The sequence below is a fragment of the Empidonax traillii genome, unplaced genomic scaffold, assembly GCF_003031625.1.
Source record: "Empidonax traillii isolate 1590-97213 ecotype Southwest subspecies unplaced genomic scaffold, ASM303162v1 scaffold1345:size128070, whole genome shotgun sequence".
Classification (NCBI taxonomy): domain Eukaryota; kingdom Metazoa; phylum Chordata; class Aves; order Passeriformes; family Tyrannidae; genus Empidonax; species Empidonax traillii.
The window spans coordinates 26,589-44,208 of NW_020956538.1; the positions used below are offsets into that span (position 1 = coordinate 26,589).

A 17,620-nucleotide genomic window follows, 5' to 3' on the forward strand; every position below is an offset into this window, starting at 1 on the left:
TCCCAGACCTATTCCCAGCCCCCAAAGCAGTTGAACTAACAGTCATTCACACAGGACTATAGTTCACCTCTGACAATCGTGGGAACACACAGTGCTAAACCTCAGTCTGAGGAGCTAAGGAATGAGATTTATGCCATTTTGAAGATACCATGAACAGTGCAGCAATATGCACTTCCAAGCTCTGATAAGCCTTTATAGATGGTAGTGATTGCAAGCCTTGGAGACAGCACAGACAGAAGAATTTCTTTCCCTGAAATGCCTTGACTTAAAGCATATAATGTTTCTGGTGTTTGTTTCAGCCCATCCCCAACTTGGCAGAGGATCAGCAATTTAAACTGGCAGTGCCCTCTTCATCAGCTGGGTCAGAAGTACAGAAGGTGCTTCCTCGTGCATCACAATCTCTCCTTACTCTTAACTAAAGGCAGCAGAGATCTTCTGCTTAAAGCAATGAAATCAAAGAGCCAGAACAGTCATCACTGACAGGTCAAGTTACGACATAAAGCAAAAAAGAAACATTTTCTCTAGCCTTCCAAAGCAAAAGAGAAGAGGCATTCACTTCCTGCTATAGAGAAAAAGGTAAATGTAGAGAGGAAAGGAAAAAAAACAATACACTAAAACATATAATGACAGAATAAAATAAATTCTCCAGCTAGCAGCGTGTGTACATACAGACCCAAAGCAAACAGATACACATATAAGCATTCAAAAAACAAGTTAGTACTCAACTGTATTCAGGACTGTGATTTTATATTGATGCAGATTGAAAAGGTGTTTTTGAAACATTTTTAAAGACATACTGAAGAGTTGTATCTTAAAGAATTTGAAAGAATTTCTTCTTTCTTAACTGTAAAATTGTCTTTTTGTTTTATTTTCTTATACTTCATGGTAAGAGTAGCCATAAAGTGACAAACAACACAAACTCTACTTCTGCATAGTTTCAGTGCTCGGGGTGAAGCCTCAGAATGTAGTCCTACTACAGTCCTGCTGGTAAGATTTCTTATTTTACAGGTATTTAAAAATTACTCCTAGCCTCTCCACTAGCAACTGTGACAATACCTTTGTGCTTGCCACAAATTATTTGTTTTAAAGATAAGCCCTCCCTACATGGCACTTTTGTGCACAGAATATCTACTTTTTCTTTCAAAAATCTGAGTTGCTACAATTGAAGTTCAAAACGGTCCCCATTAAAAAATGTGCAGAAGACTAATCTGAAAAAAAAGCTTTTGTACTTTGTGTCATAAAGAAATAGAAGCCTAAAAGTAGCATTTCAAGGGTTCCCAAAAACAAAATTATTGCTTCCTCGAAATGTTTTCTTGATATTCCTTGAAATGTTCTCTTAAGTGTCACTTAATAATCCAAAGTGTGTTTGCAAGTTATTGGAGAATTTCAGTTTTAAAATGTGATAGTTTTCATATTTGCTTTTATCATCTGCCAGTATTTATCTACATCAAAATTGTATTCTCATTTTACAAAGCACTTTTACAAAGTGCTTACATACTCTACAATATTCCTATTCTGTGACACAGAGAAGTCAAAATGTAAAAGGACAGAGCTGAACTCATAGTACTTCAGAATACAGGTTGTATCCAGCCCACTTTCAGAGATACCTACCTCTCCAATTTCCATCAAAGGTTCATTCATATCCACCCCTCCATAGCCATACTGAAGATCAGCTTCAGTCAATTTGTTCTTCTTAATAAACTGTGTGTTGAGGTACCTTTAGAAATAAAGATATTCTAATCAAAACAAGCAAAAGTTCTTGCGGAATGTCTTTAAAAAATATAACCTTCTTTAACCAATACCAGTGCCATTTGTAGGAAAGGCTTAAAATATAATTTACCTCGATTTAAAAGACCTTACATCATATTAAAACAGCACAGTACTGTCCGCATTTTCTTGGTGAGCAATATACTTGTGTAAGAATCCAACCTATCTACATGCATTGCCATATTAGCTCATTCATATATATGCAAAATAACTGCTAAATTCTGAGCAGTTGACTATTAGAGTGATAGTAGTTTATTTACTGTTAATGAAAAACACTCCTCCTGAGTATTAGATATTTCTAAGTTAAAAGTATTTTCTTCTACCTCTGTTATTTATTACTTTGCATTTCTCTCAGACTGAAACACAGAAGTACTGTCAATTTTAAGAGGGCGAAATTTTTTCAGTTATGATCCCTTACCCAGGTCAGATAACTAGCAAACAGACAAACTACAAATTTTATAGAGAAGAATTTGCAGAAACTGTTTTAGTTAACAGTTATATAAGAAATGTTATAAATGCTTATTTTTTTTGTATTCAGTATTTACTATTGTGTGCATAGCTTTTATAAATAACATAAAATGGTTTCTATGCAAGACCTGGTAAAACATCCCTCTTGATTCTCAGCAAATACTATATTTTAAACTGCTTTATTATCCTTTTCTTTCTCTCATAGCTGGGAAAAAATTCTAATGTATTTCATAACTACACTTATAATATTTCTTATGTCAGTGCTTAAAGGAGGCAACTGAGAATGTTTTTTCTTTTAACTTCTGATCTAACCAGCAGTTTTGAGATGCCCAGTTTCAGACAGTGAAAACTTCAGTGTTCAGAGGCTGCCCCAGACTTGTGATGCCTGAACACTCTGGGCAGGAAGGCAAAAGCCAAGCAATGGAGAAAAGGAGAAACATGCTGTGAAAACCTGTGAACTTGAAAGAATTTAGGACACCACAGAGTCCAAAGAAGGAAGACTTGTGACAGGGCAGTGATGACAAACTGGAATACAGAGGCCTAACCTACTTTTAGACTCTTACAGAGAACTGTAAACCCCTCTGCTATCACTGATAACCATCACAAACTGTAAATGCAGGTCTGTGCAGAAGGCTACAGGCCCACTATTCATACACAACTTGTGAGGACATCCAGAACAGCTGGAAAACCAGCCCTAAGCAAGCATGCTCCTTGATGGTATTTTTCCCAGCCACACCACGTGAACAAAGCCAACAGCTGCCAGTCTGCTTTTTCTTGTTAAACTTGCTAGAAGGGAAAGGTTTGTGGTCCCCTCACTCACACCCTTTCTCTCCATCAGTACATACAGAAGGAGAACCAAGATTAGCATAAAGAACTAAAAACTGCTATACATTGATATGCTGGTATTATTACAAGTGTTTTAAAAAAAGACAAGAAGGAACAAAACAAAAGCAGCACTATGTGTGTTTAGTTTTCAGGATTTTAATGATAAGCAGATTTTTAAAATTCTGTAGCTGTTTTTTTTTTTTTTTCTTTAAATCACTTAATTTCAATTTGCTGGATAAGAAAACCCTCCAATTAATTGAAATACAAGTACACAGACCAGATTTTTTACCAGTATCTATGAAAATGGTAACAGCACGAAGACACTGATAAGCTCCAATGTCCAGCATTGTTTTTATCTATTATTCTGATCATCAGAACTAACCAAAACAACTGAAAAAGGTTCTTTAATATCAACTGTTTCTTATTCCACCAGTTTTATCACCTATATTTTAGAGTCAAGCATATGTGGGGTTTTAGTTTTCAAACTGAATCTGAATTTGTTTTCCTAGCAAAATGCACCCAGGAGGGTGGGTGAAAAAAAAACACATATCAAAATCAACACCAAAAAAAGAAAACATTTGTCTCATTTGCCAATCCCATGATTAGCTTTGCATTTTACGAATTTTGCTCATAAGTGTCTTACATTTTAGTGTTTCAAATAGTACCTAGCAGATTAGAAGCAGAGATGCAAGCCTATTTAAATCCTAAAGGAATCTATTTTTAAATAGCATTAAGATTATTAGCTGTAAAAAATCAATCAGTTTTCATTGCTGGAAGAACTACACAAATTATAACCTGGGATACAAGAGTTAACTAATTTATGGTATTTTTTTGAGAGCAGGCATGCAAGTCAGAAAAGAACTCCAACCACTTGATAAAAAGCAGAATGTATCTTAAGGTCTTCAGAAGTACTTTCATCCAAAACATTCTCTCAAAAAAAAAAAAAACATATGCCCTCCTTGCAGAAGAACCACTAGCATTATGACCTAATTCACTGCAGGGTTGATTAGCACCAACACATTTGGCACTGCAACATCAGGTAAATATATTAGTAATGAAAAAAGAGTAGGAACCATCTTAGATAACCTGCTGAGGCATTATTCCCTTTTGCTCATGTTCTGCTACCATAACTATATTCTCTCCAAAACTGACCTGGGGCATATTTATCTACTGCTCTCTTTAAGCAACGTTCTTCAACTTAACCTGCAGATCACTGTAATAATTTCAAAGGTTTAATAACTCTTTTGCAAATCTTACCTGTATAAACAGTCCATATAGTCTGCCCCTTTGCTATACTCTTCCCAGTATCTGTGATACATAACCAGTACTTGTTCTTCAGCTTCCAGAACTCTCTGTGAAGGCACACACACCCCACTAAAATTAGTATGAAAATATCATGCATACTTAGAAAGTTATAATGGGATTGTCATTTTGGAATAGCAATCACATATTCAGAATTGTTGCATTGTTGCAATGACCAGAAAACTAACACATCTTCATACTACCAACTTTTGGTAAACCAGCTACACCAACTGGAGTTGCTTTATTTTGCATTTAAAAACAATATTCTCTCTACTGTATGATTTTCTATTTGATCTTTTCAAAAGTACTTGCTTGAATTAGCATGGTTCATCTTTTCACAACATACTGGTGGGATAACTTGCATAATTACTCCCTCACTAACACACCAGTTTTAAATACACTCAGCCACGTGCACACTGGAGGAACTGCCTAACGATAACTATTTAAACGATAACCTAACAATAACCAGTGTGCCTTACTGGATAGACAAGCCCCTATACCTACCAAGAATCATGCAATAAAGCAAGTTTAACAAAGCACAGATACATACAAACATAAAACACTTTTGAAGTTCTACTAATCTAGGCCCAAGTCCTTCAAAATTTAAGGTAATCATCAACTAAAATGTTGCTGATGTACTCATCTTCTCAAAATATTCATACTTCAAGGAAATAAGTTAAAAAATTTAAACTAATTATTATGATTTGTGAGGAAGAATATGATCCTAGGAACTCAACTGTAATTCTCTCTAGAGTTTGTAATTTTAAAATCTGGCTCAAGCAGCAATGAAGCCTATGCAAAAAATGTAAAAAAATGTAAAAAAAAGTAAAAGAGGAAAGCTGGTAGACAAAACAGAATTGATAATGCTTTCTGCTGCAGAATGCATTTTGCAAAGCTTTTCCAACATTATTTCAAAGACAAGTGCTGGATGGCCAATTTAAAAGCACGGATGTGCTTTCTGCTACTTCCCACCACTTCTACTGTGCTGGCACCTGCCTGATTATCCTAAGTGAGCTCATTCAGCTCACTAAATAAATGAGGGAGAACTTTTTTGGCAGAGCTCTCTGCTAGTTTAGTGAGCTGATTTAGTCTAGCAAAGTGCCAGAATTATCCTCTCAGTAACCAGTGGAATCACCCACTAAGACACCCAGCCCATCTTGTCAAATACTCAGGTACATAAGCTCAAAAAACAGCACCGAGCCATTTAGCAGCACTATCCAGAATCTGCAGTGCTCTATCCCCTCTAAACACACTAAAGGCAGGCAGGTAGGCAGGCATCTTATTTAAATTTACTTGTCTTTTTACTGATATACAAGGAGACACTGTTCATCCATCCTATCTATTCATCATGATTCTGATGAAATCCTCTGCCTTAGCTGATGAAACAGAAGTTAACTCACAACTATATAGGTATACAAATATTGTTATTTGTCATAATAAATAATTTGCCATTAGTTCTTCCCCTCCCAAGCATTTGTATTATTTCCCACATATTTCGGAAGTTGGTTGTTTTTTTTCCTAGCAGAGCATGTACAGTTTCCAAGACACTGCAGTAGATACTTTTCTGCTGAAACAGAAGGCTAACAACAAACTCCAGTATATTTGGAAAATTAAGACATTTCTGTAAACTGCTTGATAACAAGCATTCAATAAAGAAGAACTTTTCAAGCCACTGAACGTATTATATAAACTGTAACTGTTGGCTTAGAAAGAAAATTCTTTCTTTCGTGTTGCATAAACAGATATCTATAATATTGTGTTGTGCGATATGTGTTACATACACCATATATATATGTATTGTGCCTCTGGAACTCTGTCACATGTGATTTAATCTCATAAAAACATACAAACAAACCCCCTTCCTGAAGTCAAAAAAGAACAAACAACAGCTACATGCCCACCAGTAACTGTATCTGTTACCTTGTGCAAATGGCGTACGTGATTTTCCAAAAAAATTTTAGTCTCAGTATAAAGTCTCTCTCCAAGAGGTTCGGGATAGGCCACACACAAAGCATAAATGTCTCTGGGCTCAAAGTCAAGGTTTGTATGCAAGTGTGAAAACATAATAACAAAATTTATGATTTACAGAACCCTTTTTTCTCACACACAAGAAGTTTAAGTGGGTTTTTTAATCAAGCAAAAAAAGATAAAATGGATCATTTTCTAAATTAGTGTAAGCATTGGTTTGTGAAGAATCTAAGTTTACAGCATTTATATTAAATTTTAAATAGCGGATGATGAGGGAATGTTAGAGCTAAGATCCTGAAACTTCTGCTAGCCCCACACTGATGTGGCTTCTACCACTTCTTTGCTATCTGCGAATAATATACAATTATCTCAAAGTGAAAAAGCAGCTTTCATGCATAATTCTTCCTCTCTATTTGCAGCCAACATGAACTGAGACTCTTCTCATATAATGGAAAGAAGCCCTAATTAGGTCAAGAATGTGATTAGGCAAGTACAAAGCAGAGTAAACATCAGGTGAAGCGACTTTAAGTTCTCCATGCTGGAGTCCAAAACAATTTACCGTCCCTGCTTTTTGCCCCCAACTCCACAGGTAGAACAATTTCAGGGGATACTGAAAATTAGTCACAGTGGTGGTATGGATTAAAAAAAACTGTTTCATTTTTAACCATTATTATAATTTCAGTAATCCTGTTTAGATCACAGCCACACAAAAGAGTTCTATTTGCTAACCTTATAACCTTATAACACTTATAAGCTTTTGGTTCATTTTCTCCTTAAAGTACCTTGCACAGCTACACCTTTGGTTTGCAACATTTATATTGAGTTTTCAGAGTTACTTGATGCTTTGTCAGGAAGAAAATTTATGATTAAGAACTTTGCTTTCATAAAAGTCAAGCAAGGATTAGGTCAAGCTTCATGTGGGGAAATAAACCAGTTCTTAAAAAATTAGTTTAAAATATCATGCTTATCTACTAAGCCAAGGCACTGTAACACCAGCCATACTAGAGATACACTTTATAAAACTAGTCATGCTAGAAATAATGATTTAGAAGACTAATTAAAGGAAGACATAAAATCTGCTTTCCTCTAGTCTACCTAAAAAAGCACATGCCCTTGTAAAAAGATGTAAAAGACAGTTGACAGATTAGTCTACAGAACAGTGTCAAGCTCTCATCCCATAGCTTTCTCCAGAAGCATGTTTCATTTTCATTATACTCAAAACAAATACATACTACCCAAAAAAGCTAGATAAAAGATACTGATATACTTATATAAGTATAAAAGAAGATACTTATATAAGATAACTAATTGGGAAAAAAAAGCCTTTATGGGGCAACTGGAATCTCAGAGAGCCCCATCAGAATCTCATCTTGTGTAGAGTTATTTCATCCATATAGATCATCTTGATCAGATTTCCCCTTGGAAAGGCAAGAAGCATTAAACGAAAACCCCAACAAACAAAACAGTCAACATTCACTGCTTTGTAACAGTAACTAGCACTGCACTACAACAGCTTACAAAGCTGTGATCAATAAAATATAGAAAACCCTATTAAATTATTAGTGAAGAATGAAATGTTTTCTTAAAGAGATTATAAAGAACAATTGTTTTTTACACTTTCTCCTCTCCAAGAAATTTTCTCAGTCTAAGGATGGTTGGCAGTCAAGTGCATCCTCAACGCAATTCAGACCACAAACCTCTTCACTACGCAAAGCTACCTTTGAGAAAGTAAACTCCAGAATTAGAAATCTTTGTAAGCTACTCACAAGCAAAGGGGACTTGACTTTTTTCTCTTTAGATCCACAACTACACTATCTGAATCACCAAAACTATGACCAATCTCTACTACAAAAAACAACATACTTCAAATTCAGAGGAAAGATGCACTCTTCACCACAACAGCACAAGAAAATAGTAACAGAAGTTTATCTGACGAAAGCAGAAAACAAATATCTCTGAATTAATCTAGCCCCCGTGCCCAAGGCTTCTGTTAGGAGTATGAATGACCTGAGAAACAACCTTCTTAGTTGTAATAAACCTATTTAGGTATGAAAATAATATCTGTACTCCTTCATGAAAATGTACATCTTCCAAACACATCTTTCCTTATTCTAGAGAACAAATTTTTTTTGCAAGTAAAGAAAGCTGAATCTATTATTCCTCCTTGACATATGCCACTCTGTTTAATTTCAGCAGGTATGCAAACTATGAGCCTGATCACAGCACTTGAACACGTTTTTCTGTATCCACCAAATACTAAAAAGTAACACCAAATGCTACTTGTTGGGTACTAAGTTTTTTTGAATTGCTACAAAAGCTATCGTGAGACCGAAATACACAGTACAGAGTAGCTTTGCTACATTCTTGCTCTATTTGTACTAGTTCCTTTATCTATCTTTCAGACCAGAATCCAAACTTAAGTGCCATGTTCAAAATGTTGTGAATCTCTTAACAAAAAAAATAACCTCCGAGGGGAGATGAATCATTAATCATCACTGGCATTTTACTCCATAAACTTAAAGCACATTTTTCCTGTGCTGCTGTTCCTTGGAAGATCAGGAAGAAGCCTTTACCGTTCAATAATTTAGCTTTAATGGTGAAAGCCATCTGTCCTTCCAGTTCAGCACGTAGTTTTGGAGGGTGAGAAAGGAAGTAGAAGCCAAACTGCTGCTTAAGGGCCTTCACTCTGTGCTGAGAACAAGAACATCAAAAGCCTTGTGTGATTTAAGTGCTTTGGCTGTTGTTATTGGTGGGGCATGACCCAGCAATGGGAAACTGAAGCACTTCCAAACTAAGAACAACAGCAAAATTACTATTGACCAGAAAATACTATATCCATGGTCATAAAAGCTCAAAAATACTGTCCTCGGGGCTAAAAAAGCATCTAGCTAAGACCCTATATTAACAGAAGGTTTTGAATAGGTCTCTAGAAGATCACTCAGAGTTCTGGGTAAATTTCCAGTTGTTGGTCTTCTTCTGTAACAGAATCAAAATTCACAGAGGACTTGAGGACTCATGGTCAGAAAGAACTGTGATCATATGAACTTTATTTACTCTTCCTTCTCTTCGGGATGATTGTTTTGTTAAAGACACATGTTTAAGTTTCTGGTTTATCACAGAATCCTTGGAAACAGGGAATTAAGAGGAAGGAAAACAAACATCCAGAGAAATGAAAAAACAAACAAACAAACAAACAAGCAGGTGGTGATGCTGCATAATTTAAAAATAATTCTGTTGCAGTACAGCTACCATCCTCCCTGGGTACTGTCCATCTTACTTATTTAGTGGTGGAAAACCCAAGACAACAACAGGAAGAGCCTGATGTTCTGCCTGTTTGAAAAAGTTCTAGCTAAAATGTAGTTATCAAAGCACAAATCAAGTACCTACCACTCTAACCAAGCTTGAGCAGACTCTAAACTTAGAGAGCACTCCCAGGTCTACTGAAGAGTTAGCAGCAAAATCTTGAAAGTTATACAACATATTCACAGTAACCAAATTATTGCAAATAATATCTCAAATAGAGACCTAACTTTCACTCATTTTACAGGCAATGAAACAACTCCATATACAATTCTTTCTGCTGAGAACCTTAAAAGAAATCTGAAGGTCAAAGGTGTCTCAAGATGACTCACTGTTTAAATAAAGTGACATATTGTCTTTCAAGTGATCTTTTCCAGAAGATTTTAACTCTTACACAGTTGTGGTTCCCAGTTCATTGCCATTCAAGCATTTCAAGTTAGAGATAAAAGATTCGTTTAAAGATAAGCCACATTTAACAATAAAATTACCATAAGTCACAAAGGAAACACTATATTCAAGAAAAACCAGTTCTGGGGAACTAATGGGGCAAAAATTAGTTCTAGAAGTCAAATATGCACAGTACAAGCCTCTCATGCCTCAAATACTGTTAGCCTCCATACTCAATTTGATCTCAGCTGTCTCAAGCAGCACAAGAGAAAGCAAACACTTCCTAGAATAGAGTGCTGCAGATGAAAATTGATTCTTTGCTCTAGCTTATCCTTTGTTTCCACATCACTGTTTCAACTATTCAGCACAAAGATCAACTGGCACCATAATCAGTGAAGTAACCTGAGTTTCATTAAAACACAATTTAAATAATCTGTCTCACTTCTATTGTGCTTATTAAGCAACCAGCAAAAGAGTTAATACATTTCCTTTAAAATACCTGTAATTGTATAGAAACAGATTACTCCAATTATATTGAATTTAACTGAGAATAAGCAGTTAACAAAGAACAAGATGAGATATTTTTTAAATGGCAAATCTACTTTAAATGTATCATCAATACTTCAGTTATCTTTTATATATAAAGCCTAGAAAAGCTTTCACACCAGCTGCATGGAACTACCAGTTTTACCCAGTTGTTGAACACCCAGGGAGCAGTTTGTGTTAAAACACCAAGTTTGGTTACAGGAAGCAGAAGTTCTAAACAATCAACATTCAAGCTGGAAGTTACAAGTCACAAAAACTCCTTGGACCACTCGGCCATAAAGTCAGAAGGGTCACACCTGTGCCAAATCAGGCACTCATAGTGCCACTTTCCAAGGAACATAATTAAGAGATGATAGTAAGTAAGGTCTTAAGAATTACATGCCTAATGATTCTTCCAAGACTGCTTCCTGAGTCTGCTATTCATAAGCATTCCTTTTCTGATGTTCAATCAACTGGAGTAAATCCCAAAAGAGGATCAACAGCAGACTTGAGTACAAGGTCTCCACATAAGAAGTTCTAAGCGAAACAGTGTGGCAAGAGGAATCAATCCAACACCTCATGCAGTGATTATTATTTTATATATAAATCTATTTTAGGTGCCCTTGTTTAAATGTTTAGAATTTTAGGCTACAGAATTTAACCACTAGTTGAAGACTGAAATACTCAATCCTCAAAAACTGCTAAGAAAGAATGACTGCAGCTCAACTTGTCAGCACATAAGCTCACAACTAATTAGTTCTGAAAATTCTGGAGTCACTTGAACTTGACTCCAAGACAAGGTGACGAGCCATGTCCCCATTAATTAATTACCAAGGTTTAAAATGAAAGAGCTCCTTAAAGATTATTGCACCACAATAAAGGTCCACAAGAACTAAGAGCAACTAAATTTTCCTTTTATGTATACACACGCACACACTCAAAACACAGGCACATGGGAAAGCAGTTCTGACAAAGGGTAACATGTTCACAACAAGAGACTTCGGAGTCAAGCTTCTGCACACAGAATAAGCTTGTGTTGTAAAAATCCACATATAAGAATCTTCTCAGGAGCTTCTTTTTTCTCTCAGAAGAATTAATACAACAATAAAGAAGTCTACATCATTCTTCCCCCTTATAATTAAACCAAACTTTGCGTAACAGGTGCAAAGCCTCCTAAAATTGTCTAATTATTCACCACACTGTAATGGCTAATGAATACATAGGCAGAGCACAGTATAACTGGTTAGAACAGTTACACTTACTTTTAAAGACGTTAACTGCAACTTAAACGTTGTAAAAAATTACAAGTCCATTTTATGCAAACCTTTCACTACAACAGTATATGTACAGCTGTGACTTGAACAGCAAGACCATATCATCACAGAAAGAGTAATTATTTTTAAACAAGGCTTAACTGTAAAGAATAGAGAAGCTATGACCGTGGAGGGAAAGGAAGGCTTTTTAATAAACCCTTGCTATAGAAATGTCTAATATGGTGCTCTTCAGTACAGGTAGATGTGCAAAGGACAGGAAGAAATCTTTACACAGAAAAACCTCACCGTTCCCGACACTCCAAATTTAAAGATGTGCATTCTCTGGCCTTGGTGTTTCCCCTGCCACACACACATTTAAACAAATAAGAAACCTCATTATCAGAATAGCGGACATTCAATGCCAGCACTTCTGTGAACAGCTATAGCATAAGCTAGGTAATAGAGCTACTAAAAAGTGACTAAAACAGAGTTTTTGTCAATATGGTGACTTTCATACAGAATATTTCCCAAATACACAAAATTTCCCATCCCTTTCAACATATCCACTGATCCACAGGCTTAATAACAGGTACAGACTTACAACAAGCTTCTGATCAAGACCACTGAAATTGTTGTGTAACACAGGCTAAATACATCATATGAACACATTAAGTCAGATTTTTCACTTAAAGGATACGAGAAGCGATCATTCCACGTTGCTCTTTCAACATAATCCAACATAACAACAGCTTTAATCGTCGTTAGAAGTTTGTTCCATGTTTCATCAAAGTCAACTACTCGTGGTTTCAAGGACATTGTGGGGCTTTAGTGTTAATCTGTAGAAGAATTGAATTTGTCAGACAACATTGCACAATCATTAAAAAAAAATATATACGTTTTCTTTAAATTTTTCAATTTAAACTTTACACACTGTTGCACCACCATGACAGACCCACCCCTGCTCCCCCACCCTCCAAAATGAAGCTCACGAACTCTTGTTTTTACTGTTATGGAATGGAACATTCATGTTGCATGAGTAGCCTACAACATAACACCAATTAATCTAACAACATCATGCCTCATGAAGTTCATTGTCTCACCAAGCTGTCCATCTAACAGTGCCACATGAAGATAACAACTCTCCTGTAAATTATTTGTTCAATTTTACGCAAAGCCTGTTAAGCTGTATCTAAGAAAATTTTGGGCAGGAACACACTGAACTATTACCAGAGTATCTGAAATTACCATTGCCAGTTTGTAGCCTACGTCCACCTCAGGTTTTCATAAGACATTTTTGGTTTTATATTTAAAAAGCCACAAAACCTCAAAGCTTTGATCAGGGTGGCAAAAAGACAACATATCTAAACACAGAGTAATATGCAGAGCTTGTGCAGATTACTGCACTATGCAGTAGGACAAATTGTGAAATCTTTCAAAGACGTGTTAATAATTTCATATAAAAAAATACTGGAAGAGATTTACTGGAAAAAGAAACCCTCAACAATAAATAATTGAAACAAAACCAGGGAAAAAGTAAGATGATTTAAAAAAAAAGAGACAACTGTAAAGGCCTCTTCTTTGTTTCTACTAGTCTCTGTCCTATGTACCTCATCTAGAAAGGACCTGATGTGTGACATTCCATGCACAAAGCAAGTCTAGTTCCTGCTCAGAAACATCACATTGTAAGACTACAATAAAACGTGGAAAGAATACTTCTCCTTTCATTTTAAATACATGGACAAGTGGCTCTTCACTTGTCTTCCCAAATTTTCAAGGTCAGAAGGGAAAACAGAAAGCTAGTGACAAGCAGACTTTGAACCCCAGAGGCAGACCTCTGTAAGGGAAACAATCAAATGTCATGCTACAAAACTATTTAGCAACCAGCTTACTACCTTAATCACTACTGGCTCTTGCAGGATAAAGAACTTCTCAGTCTAAGAAAAAAACACAATAAAATCAGACGTAACTTTTACCCTGCATGCATGCAAAATACCCCTTTGACTAACTAACCAAGATCCTCAACTGCTGTGAATGTTGTTATATTTGCAACATGGTTATTACTTCAATCCCGGTATGTCAGTAGCAGCTTACTTCAGAGAAAATCAGTGAGAACTGAAAAAAGAGGGGAGAGGAGGAAGTGGTAGTCTTCAAAGAGCTCCAATACCATTCTTCTGGAAAACACAAGTGTATTTTCATCTGACCCCCCCAAAAATAATCATGGTCCACAAATTAACAATCATAAGAAGTGCCTGTGGTAATCAAGTTGTACTTAGTTGAGTATTGCATTATAGGTCACTATCTTGGAAACACACGTGGTACCTCCAAGGTAAAAGAGCCTTTTCTTCATAGGTAAGCAAAACTTGGGGGAGGAAGGAAGGGTGAAGAAAAAGCCCTACCCACAGTACACCACACTGAATCAATAAACCCGTGTTCAGTATCACCTAAACCTAAAATCATGTAAAGCATTCACACGTTCAACAAAGTATTCCCGAGTTAAACAGTTTAAGACAGAGCTTGTTTTGCAGTCTCTTACAGCTTTTGCATCAATATGAATTTAAATGTGTTTTATAGACACGTTACCAAATGCAGTATAACTTTTTCTGTAAGATACTGGGCTTTTGGGGTTTGCTGTGCTTTGGTGTCTGCAGTGTGCAAGCTCACCACCTTAGAATATTGAATGTCTTATACTGATGCAAATAAACCTCCATGGTAAGAGTTATGGCAGGGCAGAATATCTACCCTAGGGTTTATACTACTCAGGGGATGGGAAACCATACCTGTTCAACAAGCCCTAAGGTAAGCAGATATCGCTGAAACATATTTACACATGAGGATAATGAAAGGATATTGCTTCTATCGCCTCATCTTTTAAAATATACCGCTGTCGTACGGCACACATTCGTTCACACAAATAAATGTCGAGTTTCCTCCAAATCAAAGCATTCCCCAAATTTCCAACCTATTGAAACACCTCGATAAATTACAAGCCAGCGGTGGGTGCACAGCCAAGGGCGGGAGCACTAGCCTCCAACAGGTGACCGGCTCTGCCTGCCCTCGCCCCCGTGCCCCCCTCCCCGGGCCGGGCCATGCGCTCCCCACCTTCTCCCTCCTCCAAAACAAAAGCGAAACCGGGCGAGGACACCGCCAGGAGATAATAATGATCGGCCCCGTCGGAGAGGCCGCGCCGCGCCCTCCCCGCGGGGCAAGGGCAGGACCCGGGGCAGGCGCGGGCGCTGCCGCACAGACACGGCCGGGCCCGGGGCGGGCGGCGGGGCCGGGGCCGGCCGGGGCGGCGGGGCCCGATCGCCCCCGCGCACTCCTGGCGGGGTCGGAACCACCGCCTCGCCCCTAGCGCCGCGCTCCCTCCCCTCAGCGCCGCAGCCGGGTCGGGTTGGGCCGGGCCGGGGAGGGCAAGGGCGTTACCTGGCGGCCCGGGGCCCGAGTCAGCGGCCCCCGCCCGGCCTCCCTCGCTCCTGCCCTCGGCCGCGGTCGTTGCCCCGCTCAGTCCTCACAGCGCTGCCATTACCCAAAGCCGCCCGCGCCCCGCCCCTACCGCCGGCGCCGCCACTGCCGGGCCGGGGCGCGGCCCGCGGCCCCACTCAGAGCTGCGGCCGCCGCGCCGCTGCCTCACCCTCCGCGCCGCTGCCGCCGCCCCGGGCTGGGCCCGCCGCGCTCTTCCCGCCGGTCACGGGACGGGATGGAGCCAGCGGGTCCCGGCGCTCCGGCACTTCTCGATCCCGGCTCCCCTCTACCCCCCCCGCCGGAGAAGCACGGCTTGGTACGGCCCGCTCTGTACGGCGAGCGCGGGCGGCCGCACTTCCCGGCGGCGGAGTGGTCCCGGCGCACGCGCTGCTCCTCTTCCGCCTCCAGGGGGAAGAAGCGCTCCCGACGTGCGGTCCGGGAGGGCGGGTGGGAAAGACCCTTACCCGGGCGCGGGGTTCCCAGGGCCTGGGTGAGGAGGTTTCCCCGGCAGGGGCAGGTGTCCTTGTCCCGCCGACGGCTCCCAGCTGGGAATTTTCCCCTCTTCCACCACGTGCTGGAGGAGCGAGACCCCCCGCGCCGCCTGGCCCAGCCGGCCCAGCGGGGCACCCGCCCCGCGTTGGCGTCCCGGGAGGAAAAGGGCAACGCTGAGAGTAACAAAGAAAAGTCGCTCTGGAGAGCGAGTCGCTGAAGGTGTTCGGTGCCCGGGGCGCTGTGGGAGCCCGGAGCTCGCACAGATTGGGGTTTATGGAGCAAGCACGTAGTGCAAGTATCTACAGACATGGTTTTCTGATAAACAGATACTTATTTCTGAAAACTCCGTTGTTCAAATTTCTCAAAACTCAAGTAAAAATAATTGGTTTTCCTGTTTTCAAGTCAGGGCCTTGCCCAGTTCGTTTTCAGTACTTTCAACTTTTTCATTAAGCCTTAATGCTTTTTGCTGTTTTTTGTGGGTTTGTTTGTTTGGGTTTTTTTTGGTGCTTTTTTGTGTGTGTGTGTTTTTTTTTTTTTTTTTAATTATTTTGATTAACTCCTTCTAGGCATTTTAAACACTTGGAACTCCCTCTGTTTTCAGCCTAAACCCCTTTCTTTTTCTATTCTGCTAGTTTAATTCATTTCTGTTTGCTGGGGGAGGGAGGTTGTAGCTTGCAGCTTTTGATTGCTGGTTATTTTCTGCAGTTGTTGGGTTCTATCTGCAGCACTTTCACCCTTTTGTAGGACTGAAGGCTCATTCAGTGGTAGCGTTAGCCACAAGCTTCTGAGTTAAACTCTTAGAAATCAAGACACATGCTGGCATAATTAAATTATGCTATTTGAACATGCTGTGTGACTGTATTGATTGTACAAGACCATACTAGATAACACAATTTAGATAGCAGTTAATGAAAAACATCCTTATCTGTACACTACCCAACCATTACACATATATTCTAAATTTCTGTTATATTAGGAAGTACTGTCGTGAGTTAACTGTTGAGAACTGGAAACAGAGATATGGGAAGGGAGGTATTTTCAAAGCTAATAATTCTGAGCATTCATCATCTGAGAATCATGTGCTGATTTTCTGAAATTATGAATATTACATTAGGTACCAAGTCCTTAACTATTCTGCAAACTCTGTTTTGTAAGACTAGATGAGGTAATCACAATTAGGAGGAAGAACATGAACATTCATTATTGCTTTTTATGTAAGGTATTTAAAAATTGTTCTTGGGTTCAAATGAAATAACAATTCCTAAGTCCAAAAATCTGGATATTCTTTTCATCAAGTTTCTTTGTCAAGGCTGGCCAGAGAATTACCAAGGGAAAATGCAGAACAGGATATTGCAGGAGTCTGAGATGAGCAAGCTGTGAGCTTTACTGTGTGTGCTGCCAAGGTCATCCCATCACTCAGTGCTGCCTGCATTTCCAAAAGAACAGAGAGGTTCTCCTACAGTCCATTAAGAAATAATTCTAATGTATCTGCCAAGAGCAAGACTAAAACTTGTGCGTGTACACCAATGCTTTACGTGAGTGCATATGTGATTTATGCAGCAGTGAGTTTAGTTGTGTTAGCTCTGTAGTGGGGCTGCTCCTGCTTGCTGAAGCCCAGCTGCTGATGAGGTGAATTAACCTGCTGTCCAGATGTGCCCAAGAACACCAGTGAAGAAAGTTGCCATTTGACAAAGCTTAACCAATTAATGGAGTGCTCAGCTACCTTAGCATCTCTTGATGACTGCGAATGTTAAGACCTACTTTAAATCCTGCTTGACCAGAGCCCAGTGGTGTGTTTTCAGTAGTTGTAGCTAGCAGAGTCTCAGATGGGTGACAGATGGAAACTCTGCAAGTTTTTATAGGATGATCCT

At 39.1% G+C, this 17,620-nt stretch overlaps 1 protein-coding gene across 3 annotated transcripts in view; it reads right to left on the minus strand.

Moving 5' to 3' along the window:
- CUL2 (cullin 2) overlaps positions 1–15,328 on the minus strand; it is a 39,148-nt gene extending 23,820 nt beyond the window's left edge. For 2 of the 3 annotated variants that reach the window (XM_027906719.1, XM_027906721.1), the window contains exons 1-5: positions 15,219–15,328; positions 12,493–12,631; positions 6,283–6,385; positions 4,318–4,412; positions 1,612–1,717 (exon numbers count right to left, since the gene is read on the minus strand). In XM_027906719.1, coding sequence (XP_027762520.1) covers positions 1,612–1,717; positions 4,318–4,412; positions 6,283–6,385; positions 12,493–12,611 — 423 coding nt within the window. In that variant the 5' untranslated portion in view covers positions 12,612–12,631; positions 15,219–15,328. Of the gene's footprint in view, positions 1–1,611; positions 1,718–4,317; positions 4,413–6,282; positions 6,386–12,492; positions 12,632–13,687; positions 13,776–15,218 lie in introns of those variants that run through there. The other variant, XM_027906720.1, reaches the window with a different exon arrangement.
- Between the last annotated feature and the right edge of the window lie 2,292 nt (positions 15,329–17,620).